Source organism: Chinchilla lanigera, unplaced genomic scaffold (assembly GCF_000276665.1).
Source record: "Chinchilla lanigera isolate Chin_1 unplaced genomic scaffold, ChiLan1.0 scaffold00034, whole genome shotgun sequence".
NCBI classification, from domain to species: domain Eukaryota; kingdom Metazoa; phylum Chordata; class Mammalia; order Rodentia; family Chinchillidae; genus Chinchilla; species Chinchilla lanigera.
The window spans coordinates 22,766,971-22,779,246 of record NW_004955435.1 but is presented as its reverse complement, the minus strand read 5'-3'; the positions used below and the strand labels follow the sequence as shown (position 1 = coordinate 22,779,246).

Here is a 12,276-nt window from a genome sequence, read left to right as displayed (position 1 = left end):
GAACAGGAAAAGAAGAAGAAGGAAGGGGAAGAGGAGGAAGAGGAAGGAGAAGAAAAAGAACAACAACAATATAAAGGGAGAAAGGTAAAATTCCACAGCAGCTCTTTGCAAAATTTTCTAGACCTAGGATGATCTGATTATTGTCAAAACAATTTCCTTTAATGTTTAACTAAGGGTTTCCTGGTTTGACCCATAATCCCTGTAACTCCCTTAACAACCATTGTGTTCACGGAGGTGTCTGCCAGCATGGTAGGCTGCTCCCTTTCTCTGGCCTCTATGCGCAGATCTGCAGGTGACTAGCCTTCTAGTGTGTACTGTCCCCTGGATTGGCCTGAGGGTGGCACTGCTATTGATCCCAACCCTCCCTCAGTCAGAAGCCTCCTGAATTCTTAAGGTGGGAAGAGGCAGGGGTCAGCTGTCAGATAGGTATGAGGCCTTCTGGCTACCATGGGCCCCATAATTATTATCACAGCATGCATGCAAGCACGTTTAGATCTCTTCTGAAACATGGAGGGAAATGGGAAGGAGAGAAAGACAGTGCCTTTATTGTAAAGCTGTAAATTTGCTGCTGGTTCCTAAAATATCACAGGAGAACAGACACAGCAGAACCAGGAGAACCTCATATCAAGATGGGGAAGGATAAGATGGAGACAAGAACCCTCCTCAGGACCTGTGTGGAGACACATGCCTACAATCCCAGCATTCAGGAGACTGAGGCAGGAAGATCACCAGTTTGAGCTCAACCTGGCATCGAATTCAAGGCCAGCCTGGACTACACAGGGACAACCTGTCTCAAAAAACCAAAGCAAAACAAAACAAACACCCCTTTCTTCTCTGTTTTTGTCTATCTCTCCATTAGGAGGCACTCAGCGGTATAATTCATTGGAGAGCTGAAGGACCACGCCCATGTATTCCTAGCTTTTCAGTTCAAGTATCCCAATCAGCAGGTCAGCATCCTCTTTCTCCATGGTTTTGCTGCTTATTTAGTAAAGGGCTCTAAAGACCTAACTAGAACAAAAGTTTTGGCGTCTCCCTAGACCAGTCACCATTTCCAAAATGGTGACAGAAAGTCCCAAATCCAAGGGGTCCAGTGACCTCCTACCTTCATCCCAAAGGACTGCATCCGGATGGCCACCTCTCTTCCAATTCTGCCCAGGCCAAGAATCCCCAGCGTCTTTCCATTCAGTTCTGTTCCCATGAACTGCAGCAAGACAGGCAAAAGGCAAGAAGAGGTCAAAGTCAGCACCAAGTGCGGACTCAGGCACTGCTCGCAGGCAGGGTAAGGCAAAGCTGCTGCTCACCTTCTTCCGCTCCCATTTGCCAGCCTTCATTGAAGCTGTCGCTTGGGGAATCTGCCTGTAATGACAGAAACAGGTTCAGCAGGACCACTCAGGCCCCCACCAGCCCAGGAAGGAGGAAGGAGGTACAACGACAGATCTGCACAGCCACCTGCCCTGGCCATTTTCCCAGACATCAAGCTCAGCATGGGTCCATCAGTTCAAGGGGGAAAGAAAGGGTGGGAGAAGGAAACACTTGCGATGAGCTGATTTTGGAACCCTGGGAACTTTGCCTTTAGTGAGAAGTCTGGGAAGAAATCCTGATCCAGCTCAGCCACTGAGATATGATGAAAATGGGGGCTGGGGATTTAGCTCAGGGGGCTGGGGATTTAGCTCAGCGGCAAAGCGCCTGCCTGGCAAGCACAAGGTCGTGAGTTCGGTTCCTGGTACCAGAGAAAAACCAAAAAAAAAAAAAAAAAAAAAAAAGAGATATGATGAAAATGACTAGCTGAGTTCTCTCCTCCAAACTATGGCCAATCTCCCAGAGTTTGCATGGCTAAATGAACAGGACACAGGGGACTCTGATGACATCAAATGTTCTATCCAAAAGTTCAAGGAGTTATCTTCATTTTCCTATCTGGTCAGGACCACAACTTTTGATATCGTCTATTATTATCATGAAGACTCCTGATTGCTTGTTCTTCCTTGACAGTTTTTTAAGCCCTGTTATGGTTTGTGTCTAGATGTCCCCTCAAAGCCTCATGCAGTCATGGGGTGGGCTTCTAGAGTTTTTGATTGATCCATAGTCCAATGGTGGAATTATAGGCGTGAGTGCTACACCCGCCTTGGGGCACGTAGTTGGCATATACTATGAGGAAAGGAAAGAGGTTCTTTCCACCTGCTCCTCCCTTTCTGCTCTTGTTGCTTTCACTGTCTTCTGCCACCATGAACAGTTGCCCTCTGCCATGTGGCACTGTGCCTTGGAGCAAACCAAGTATGGACTGTAACCTCACAAACTGAGCTAAATAAAGCTTTCCCTCTTTAATTTGGGTGTCAGATATTTTGTCTCAGCAATGAGAAAACACAAGACAAGCCTCAAAGGTTTTGGCCCAGTCTGGGGCATGTAGGCACCACAGTACAGACCTTCCACTCTGTCCTGTCCCAACACTTCCAGCATCTACATTACCTTCCTGTTCCACCACCAATCCCCTGTACTTGCCACACACCCCACAGCTTATTTCCTCCTACTGATCTATGTGGAGGTCTGAATCTCCATGTTTTCTATGGAGGACAGAAGTTGAAATTAAGGGGAAGTTACAGGTCAAAAGGTAGACATGTTATATGGACATGACTCACAGGTATCTCTGGAGGCAAAAAAGAGATGAGAAACAAAGTGTAAGGAGCATCTTCTCTATTTTAGACTCTGGAAGAAACGATTAGGTTCACTGATTTATTGAAAACTTCTAATGGCATGGAAGGGGCTGAATGGCTCACATGACTGCCAGCAATAACGGGAATACAGTAGTCCCTTCTTCTTCTTTTTTTTTTTTTTTTTTGTTTTTCTCCGGTACCGGGAACCGAACTCACGACCTTGCACTTGCCAGGCAGGCGCTTTGCTGCTGAGCTAAATCCCCAGCCCCTCAGTAGTCCCTTCTTAAGGAGGTACCTGCTTCTTAGTTTTCAGGCATCTTAGATGAGGGAGGTCATGGATGAGTGGCTGGCATGGAGAAACCTCCTTTAAATTATAGTACTGTGCCTACTTCTTTAAGTAAAGTGATCCTGGAATAGGAGGAAAATTACTCTTGGCTTGAAATCCCTTCCTTCTATCTCCAGGAAAAAAAGTAAGGGAATTAATTAAATAGAAAGCGGCACAGGGGCTGGGGGTTTAGCTCAGAGGCAGAGCACCTGCCTGGCAAATGCAAAGTCGTGAGTTCGATTCCTGGTACCGGAAAAAAAAAAAAAAGAAAGCAGCACAAAGATCCCTCCCTCACTCAAAAATAAAGATAGGGAGGTGGGGACAGAAAGAGAGATCATTGAACTTAATAGTGCAAATAAAACAGGCTTTAATATTTCTCCAAGGAGAGGGACACTCAGCCCTGATGTGTTCTGGGCTAGCTTGAAGACTCTCTTAGGCTGAGATCATTCTGCTCTTTAAACTGCTCCTGCCCATCCCTTTCCCCATCCTTCTTAGGAATCTTGGCTAGGGGTTAGAGCATAGGTTTACTCTTTGGATCCTTCCCCTAGAAAAGGGAGAATAGGTCCTGAGGTAGGAAAATGGGAATTTTTTGGTCCCAGAAGTTTCCAGCCTAAGCAGAAAAGTAAGAAGTACTGGCCACTTTGACCTCCTGGTTTAAGGATCCAAGAATCTTCTAAAGGACTTGGAACAGCTTCCTCCCTTGTTTTTTGGGAGGCTTGTTCTTCTTCTTTGTCACAGAAATATGATTCCATGCAGTGGAAGTACCTCATTTTGCTAAAAGACTTCACAACGTAATAGGAGTATTATATATTATATGTCACACCAATTTAGTCACCAGACCATCTCCTCTTTTCAAGAGGTACCCCTACAATCCCTGCTGGAAGAGCAAGAAACTTAGCCACTTGAGTTCTACTGTGTTATAAATCCACAGGTAGGCAGACACCAGGTGTTTATTCCAATGCTATTACAATCCAGATTTAGGTAAGGCTTATGGGCCATAGGACTCTGCAAGGAACACAGCCCAGTTAGGAAAACCAGACAGAGCTTCTTAGATGAAATAACACTGGAGCTGAATCAAAAACAAGCAGAAGTAGCTAGACAAAGATGGGGAAGGGTGCTCTAGGCAGCACAGTATGGAGAACATGAGCAAGAGTTTGTGGCTGGAGAAAGCATAGCACTGCCGATGTTGACAGGGCAAGTTTGGAAAGAGAAAGAAGGAAGAGTGCATCGAGCACACTCTTTCAATTGGCCTGATCCTAAATAATGAGCAATAGATTTGCATCCTCCCTCTCCTTATGTGCACTCCCTAGTGACCCAAAGCCTCTTTAGTAATGAAGGCTAAGTAGAGGGCCGACAGTGTCAAAGGTTCTCAGTGGTCTGCAAATCACTGAATGAAATATTTCTAAGTTCCCCAGGATCATTTTGCTTGGCAAGTCCTAATAACTGACACATCAGGGAGCTTGGTTCTGCTGAGAGGCCGGGTACTTACCTGGCTAGACACATGATCATCCCACAGGTGAGCTCTGCAGCACTGAGGCTGTTCCCATTGGGGGTGCTAAAGACCAAAGGAAAGATGGAACATCAGTCAGTCGGCCCAGACCCAGTATTCCACTGTCCCACCCTACGTCCCAGGGCTGGAAGGAAACTGCCTTGCCCTGGCCTTCTCTTCCCATGTGGAAGGACACCATCAGAGAAACACACCTTCTCACTTCCCCTAAGGCAGAGGAGTGTCTCATATGATTGGGAGATATTTGTGTGGCTCAGCCCTTTCTTCTCTCCTCATTTCAGGACCAGTCTGCCTACAGAAATCCCAATTCCTTGCTGCCTCATCCTGTTGAGGGTGAGTCAGGAAGGCTGAACCAGTCTACCTAATTCAGAAGTCAGATATCATCCACCGGACACCATCAAGGTACCCAACCTGGCTTGTGTTAGTAGCAAAGCTAACATTTCTATCACTACCTGTTTGGCTTCTTCTACTCAAGTTCTGAAGTGAGGAAACCTCTTTACTCTGACACAAAGGGGAGCACTGACTCTGCTCATCTTAAAGAAAGGAGAACAGAGGCTGCAACACAACCTTTTTCTTTTCTTAAAGGCTTTTTATGTTTTTGAAAGAATTTGACACACATTTACCACCCTTCCTTTACTGGAATCTTTGATCCCTATAAATGAGGTTTACAGAAAAGAAAACTCATGTGATCATATAGGTGCTGAAAGGACTCCCAAAGCCTGTCTTTCTGCAAGACCACCAGGTCCCATTCTCTGTGAGCAAAGAGACTGCAGTGGGGGGGAGGTAGAAGTGAGGACTGGGGTTGACTGTCTTTGGGTCCAGGGCAAGAGAGCAGATTGAGTTATCCTTTAACATTTCTACCCTCCGATGTTGACCTCAGTCAGATGTTCAGTCAAAATGGAAAGTGGGGGAAGGGACAGTGAGGTTCCCAAGGGAAGAAAAAGGGCTTGGGGTCATACAGGAGAACAGAGATGACTCTGCACACCTTCTAAGTGCCTGAACAGGTACAGTGCAGCACTGGTATGCTTACAATGACCATTTGACCCTGGGTTTCTGCCAATGCACTTTTAAGGGGACCCTGCTTAATTCTGGGCCTGGAATGCTGCAAGACAAAATGAGGTCTTTGCTCTAGAAGGTACAGGGTTGTGAGGAAGAGAAAGGATGTAGTCAACCCCTTAGAAGGTTTGTGGATTGGTAGAAGGTAGAAGGATAGTGTAGAGCAGAGCTAATAAAACCAGTCACAAATAGAACAGTGGAGGGGGAGGGCTTGAAAAAGGCAGATAAACTAAGTTCTCTGATTCCCGAGCCAGCCTATAAAGGTGCAAGCCCTATATAAGGGTGGATTTGTGGAACTTACCGAGATTCCAGTCTTAATCCCAGCAACTTTGGGAACACCTGAGTTGTAAGAGTGACCATCCCTAGGGACTCAGGGAACCCTTCTGGAAGTTCTTCCACCTAACTCACTTCTCTAAACCAAATTTTCCCTCTCTATCCATGTGGTCTTCACATGTACCCCTCAGCCTCCATGACTTACTTCATGACCAGGATGCCTTTCCTTGTTGCAGCCTCAAGATCCACGTTATCGACACCTGTGCCAGCTCTTCCCACCACCAGGAGCTTCTCTGCTGCATTGATGACATCAGCGGTGACCTTGGTGGCCGAGCGGACAATAAGGCCCTCACAGTCCTAAGGAGAAAAACATTTGGATCCACAAAATTTTCCTTCAAGCTTTAGGGTAAGGATTACTCCTGGTTAAGGCATACGGAGAGCCAGTAATGCCACCCACTCTAGCAGCTTTGGTGTGCTCATTACCAAGTGCGGTGAGGACCAGGATTCATGCCACATTTTCATTTGGAGTTGAGGAGACTATAGCTCTAAAACATGTGGTACTTTGCCTGGCACCGTGAACAAGTGACAAGATCTGTCCATAAGCTCTGGTCACCCGGCTTATTCTTTTGTAGATGGGACCACAGTGGGCATACAGGGCCCAGGGAGTGCCCAGAAAGTGGGTCCGAGTTCAGAGACCACTTGCTAGGCAGCTCTGTGAAATCCTAACATTCCTGCACAGAGCTTTGCTCACAGTGGGAGCTCCTATGAGCTTGCTGACTGTGGTTACTGCCTAAGAAAAAAAGGCAATGTTTGTATACACACCTGGGAATGTTCCACCGTCAGTCCAACCTAGGTTCAAATCCACTCTGCATCCCTCACCTGCAGTGAATCTGAACTTCAGCCGCAAGCACATGAGGAGAAACGAACATCGCCAGCTCCACTGGACACTAAGCTATGAGGGGAACAAGTAGGATCTAACTCCACTTTGTGAGCCCATACCTGACACATGAAGGCACTCAAAAAATGCTGGCTGGCTGGATGAGTAAATGAGGTAAATAAGTTCAAGGCCAGTCTGAACTCACACCAACACTTTGCCTCAAAAAACAAAAAAATAAAAATAAGACTATAAATTCATCACAGCCACTACACTTGGGCTAAAATGGACCCAAGACATTCTTTCTTGGGCTCACCCAGAACTCTCTAGTATATAGTTATTTTCCCAGAATAAAGATATTCTTTGCCCAAGCATGGAATGAGAGTTTTCCAAGAGATGAGGTAGGTGAATAATTTTACACTCTGTCCCAAACTGGCATTCCCAGTTTGATAAGGAAGCAGCAAAAACACCAACTGGGAAATTATGTTGCAAGCATCTGAAGCTGGAAATTGGTCCTATGCGTGAGGGCAGGACAGACCCAGAGTGCCTCAAGCAGTCAAGCTACCTCAGCATTGAGAAAATCCTCCTGCCCAGGCAATTCAGTTGTTAGTCGCTAGGCAGCCTTGCCTCTAACGATACTAACTTTACAAGAGTATAAATAAACGCCCTTACTATTGTTGTGCAGGTCCTCTTACCCATCAGGCAAGAGGTTGCCTCCACCTGACCCAGCTCTTGTCTCTGGTCTATTTTTCTTATACCTGCTACCATTCCTCCCGGGGGTACACGAAGAGATCAATGAGTTCCCTACATTCGGTGCCTGAACAGGACACCGAAGAGAGTGAATAAGTGGGTTGTGGGTACGCTTCCGGAGTGCATACAACAGGGTAGAGAAGAGCACTGGTGAGAGCCGGTGTTCAGCAGAGACCTGTAAGCGATATTGGCACATCAGGTGTAAAGTGTGGGGATGGAGGCTCATCAGGGCCAGAAGCGGGTTCATTAGGGCTAGAAATGGGTTTACTACGGCCAGAAGTGGGTTCACTAAAGCCAGAGAGATAAATGAGCTTAAAGAGAAATATAGGCTTAAGAGAAGCCAAAAAGGAGAAAGAAAAGTATATTGATGTATTAGTAGTTAAAATTGGGGCAAGCAGTGTCTCAAGATGTTTATAGATGTATATAAAAATGTTTGTTGTTTTCTTGGTTCTTGTATTTACTTTTCTTTTCTGGATTGTGGTTAGAAGGAGTTTTATAACCACAAAGGATTCAGCTGAGAACTGTACTTTAAAGTCAAGTTTTTAGCCCAAGCAGGACAAGGAGGGCAGAACAATGGTGCCACCAATAGAGCTTGAACCCTCCAGCTTTGCTCAGTCAGATGAAAAAGGAAAAATTTGTTTTAAATTGCACATGGCTGGTTCTGAGTGATGCAGCGGAGCCGCCAGAGGGAGAGGTGCAAACCCAGTTCAGGGAGAGCCTGTGCTCTAGTCCTAGGGAGACCTAGCTGCGATTTCCCAGCAGTGCCTTGCGCCTGGCCTGGCCATGGCTTTTGGCACACTTCATCAACCACTGGCATGTGCGCTATTCACACCAGAAATTCATTCAGCTCAAAACAGTGCCTGTGCTTGAAATTCGTACAAAAACAGGGCATCCTGCAGCCAAGTGGGAGCCCAGACCAGGAGGGACAACTAGCCGCCAAGAAGAACTTGGGTGCCATGCAGGAATGTGGGCGGGGGAGTCCATTCCTGGTATTAAGACAATGGAGCTCCTGCTAGCAGCTCGCCCAGCCCCGAGGCAATGGAGTGGAGGGTGCAGTCAGAGAACAAAACTTGGTTTAAATCACCCCAGACTCTTGTATCACTCAATTCATCATTCTTTCCTTGACAAAATTTTTAAAAAGGGGCTCCAAGGATTTGGGTCTTTTGACACCTATTAGGTTCGATGATAAAATTGGTTAGCTAAAGAAAAAACATTTTAAAGGGCATTTAGACACAAATATGGATGGCGGGTGTGACAACTACAGATCCTAAGTAACAAAGGCAAAAACTTGCTGACCTGGAGGGAGACAAAAGGCCATTCAGCAGGGAATAGAGCCCCCCAGGAAATATCTGCATGGCAGGGAATAAAGCCTCACAGAAATACAGTGGTTCTCTTTCTCCATTATAATTGACACTAAAAGAGAAGCTGCTACATTTCCCCTCAAGGTGATTGATTTAAAAGGCTGTTTCCATCACCAAGATAAAAGGATTTTGTCTTTAGTAAAAAAAAAAAAAAATCATGTAATGGGGATACTCTTAAAAATTATGTAAAGTGCTCTTCATTCCTAATAAGGTTGATAATCTGTTTTACAGTCCTAAATTAAATTGGTATAAAAAAGCTTTAGTGTTTTACAAATAGATAAAAAAGTTTGGAGTACAATCCAAAAGCAGTGGGGTTTAAACACTAAATGCTTGATTTTGACAACACATTTAAATAATTCCAGGTCTAGTGGTGGCCTCCAAAGAGGTACAAACTATGATAACTTCTTCATATTTGGGTCAACTTCATATTTGGTCAATTTATCCAACAAAGACAATTTACCTCAAACTGTTCAGATCAATCTAAAATGATTTTCAGACTTTATTTGGTAATATTAATTGGCTCTATCCAGTTTTTGGGCTAATTTATCTGGTGTTATTGTCATTATCTTTCTGACAGGTTAATTCAGTTTGCTTTGGTTTTCACAGATGGGTCATATTAGGTTAAGAGAGGCTACGTTATGGCTTCCTCTTTCAAAATATAGGATACAGGTTTCTCACTATATGATGAAAATTAAATTACAAAAACGAAAAGGGGAATCAATCCCTTCCACTTCACTTGGGAACATATATTATTAATTTTTTTAAAATTTTACAAAAGATAGTACAACAGCAGCAAAACAATTTAATCAGGTAAAGCAAAAAATGCTAATTTGGGGTTCAGGATATGTTTGTGTTTTGCTAGAAAATGCTGTTTGGCTGTATCATGAGTCCAGATCTGGAAAAGTTGACAATGATGAGGCTAGCTAGATTCAACCTGGGGCCTGTTGAAGAAACTGACAAAAATGGAAATCTAAGGTTTAAATAGCTGATAAAGTATGCAGAGATAGCTGAGTGAAAAGTTACCAGTATTCTTAAGACAGAATAAAATATGAAATATGCGTATTCATTACAGATAGAAGATTCTATTCCTTCCAAATTTTTCTGATGAAACAGCTCTGCCAATTGACAAACAAAATGTAACTAGTCTATTTATAATTATAAACTTCTAAAATTGTAACAGAGTTACTGTAATTCAATTTGGTCAAAAATATATTTGAGTGCACTCTGATTTTGTAAAGATGTTTGTTCATTTGGTCTGTGTATTTGTTTACGTGTTTGTCTGTCATTCTGTGAACAGCTGTTCCCCTTTACTTTGAGTTCAACAATTTTTCTTTTATCATTTGCTCATAATACAATTTGGGTTAGAGACTTAAATTGAGTTAGAGCTTTCAATTGAGTTGCCAGCTGGTCTAAGTGACATCAAAATTAGTCTACTAACTGCTCATTTGAAAAATTAAGACATTTAACCACAATTCCTTAGGGTGAGGAGAGATTATTGGACAGGACTCCAATTGGTGAATAGAGGGTGGCCAACCTCTGTTTATTAATGAGAAGCCCCCATTGATCTGGACAGTCTCTGGAATACACACCCAATAATTTGGTCATTGCTCAAAAGATAATGTTTTTCAAAAAAATTAAATTACAATAAGGTTTTCTCATAAAAGATGCTCTGGATACAAAATTAAATTAAGAAACAAAGGTTTTCACATGTGTATGGCAATTCATTAGTGTTATTCTCAAGGTACATTAAATGTACTCATGATTCCAGATGTACAGGTTCCCAAAATGTAAAACAAAGATTGCTTATTGTGATAAGACTTTCCTTCAGATTCAGACCCCTGCCTTTAACAAAAAACTTGTGATGTACATCCCATAAGGACAACTAATTGGGTAAAATCTTCTTATGTATTAGAGATGATTAGTTTAAAGGGTTGTTATGTCAAAATGAAAAATTAGGTATATTACAAATTGTCATGACTGTAATGCTGCAATGTTATATATGGTTTTGATTTCCAAAATTCTGTGTAAAAATGTAACTGTTATCCGTTAACATTCTATAAGGATTTAAATATTAGTATATCCATGTTTATTAAAAAATAATGGTTCTATTTTATGTTCTAAGGTGTTTGCTATTCAGTTAAGACAGTAATTTTAAGCTTAGTGCTTCCATTACAAGGTAACGTCATTAGTCTTCTCTTCTGGATGTTTAACAACTGAGATTTGGAGACCAAAGATTTAGAGAGTTAAATGGGCTAAGAAGACAGCCAATATTTTGGCTCTAACCCTCCAAGGTCAGTGAGGACTCAGGACATAAGAGAACCTCTGCTGCAACATCCTATAACTGAGTTGCTGATTTTCTGATCAAGGAGATTATGGGACCACAGAGGAAAGTGATTCTATGATATATAGTATGCTTAAGGAGAGTCACCGGGAGAGAAAAAAATCTCTTTCACAGAAACAAGTTGGTCAAGCAATGGCCGTGACTCATCCAGATGGCTGACTCTGTCAGAAGATCTAGAGGTGCTATACTTGGTTCCAAGGTGATTCCGGAGGAGACTTAACTGAACTTGACAGATAGCAAGAAATTAAAATTGATTAATACAGGTCTTGCTTTAACTTGGTCTTGAACATCCAGCAGAAAAGTATAACCATAAAATGTGAGAAGCAATGCCACAGTAATATGTAAGCTGAAAAGGTTCAAGTCAGCAACAACTTCTGACAATTGCCAGGTAGGCTGGTAAGTGCCCACTGTTATGGATATTTGGACTATATTCTTCAAGCCTAGCTCTTCCAGCTTCAACTAAACACCACTCATTTACAAAACAGAGAAAAGAGAGATGTTGGGAGTGGCTAAAGCTGGAAATTGGTCAAGTGTGAGGGCGGGACAGAGCCAGAGTGCCTCAAGCAGTGAAGCTACCTCAGTCTTGAGAAAATCATCCTGCCTGGACAACTGAGTCATTAGTCACTAGGCAACCTTGCCTCTCGTTATACTGTGCAAGAGTATAAATAAACATCCCTACTGTTGTTGTGCAGGTCCTCTTACCCATCAGGCAAGAGGTCATCTCCACCTGACCCAGCTTTTGTCTCTTGTCTTTATTTTCTTCATATGTGCGTGTCGCCGTGCCTCCCCAGGGTACACTGAGAGACTGAGCAGTTCCCTACAAAATTAGGCGGCCAGAGCTCTGGTCCGAGGTCTGCAGCAACAAAGTAGGTTGTCCAGGAAGTCACCTCACTCCTCAGGCCTAGTCTGCATCTGCACCACAAGAGGGTTGGCATAGGGGCTCCTCAGGTGCATTTTTCTCAAGGGAAGTCTTAATCTGATCTCATTTACCCAGCTTCCCTCTCTCCTGTCTGGATTCTGGAGACAGAGAAAGGCCTCACGGACCTGGCTCCGAGGGTGAAGGGCTACTCTGTACTATAGTATTGAGTGCGCAGGAGTCTAGACCCTCATAATTAAAAACAGTGGATCTGAGGAGTCACCC

At 43.6% G+C, this 12,276-nt stretch overlaps 1 protein-coding gene across 1 annotated transcript in view; it reads right to left on the bottom strand.

Annotated features, from left to right (window-relative positions):
- The window catches only part of Phgdh (phosphoglycerate dehydrogenase), a 45,651-nt gene that overhangs the window by 23,877 nt on the left and 9,498 nt on the right, over positions 1–12,276 (bottom strand). The window contains exons 2-5 of the mRNA XM_005389088.2: positions 6,015–6,166; positions 4,463–4,528; positions 1,302–1,356; positions 1,103–1,201 (exon numbers count right to left, since the gene is read on the bottom strand). Of these exons, the coding sequence (XP_005389145.1) occupies positions 1,103–1,201; positions 1,302–1,356; positions 4,463–4,528; positions 6,015–6,166 (372 nt within the window). The remainder of the gene's footprint in view (positions 1–1,102; positions 1,202–1,301; positions 1,357–4,462; positions 4,529–6,014; positions 6,167–12,276) is intronic.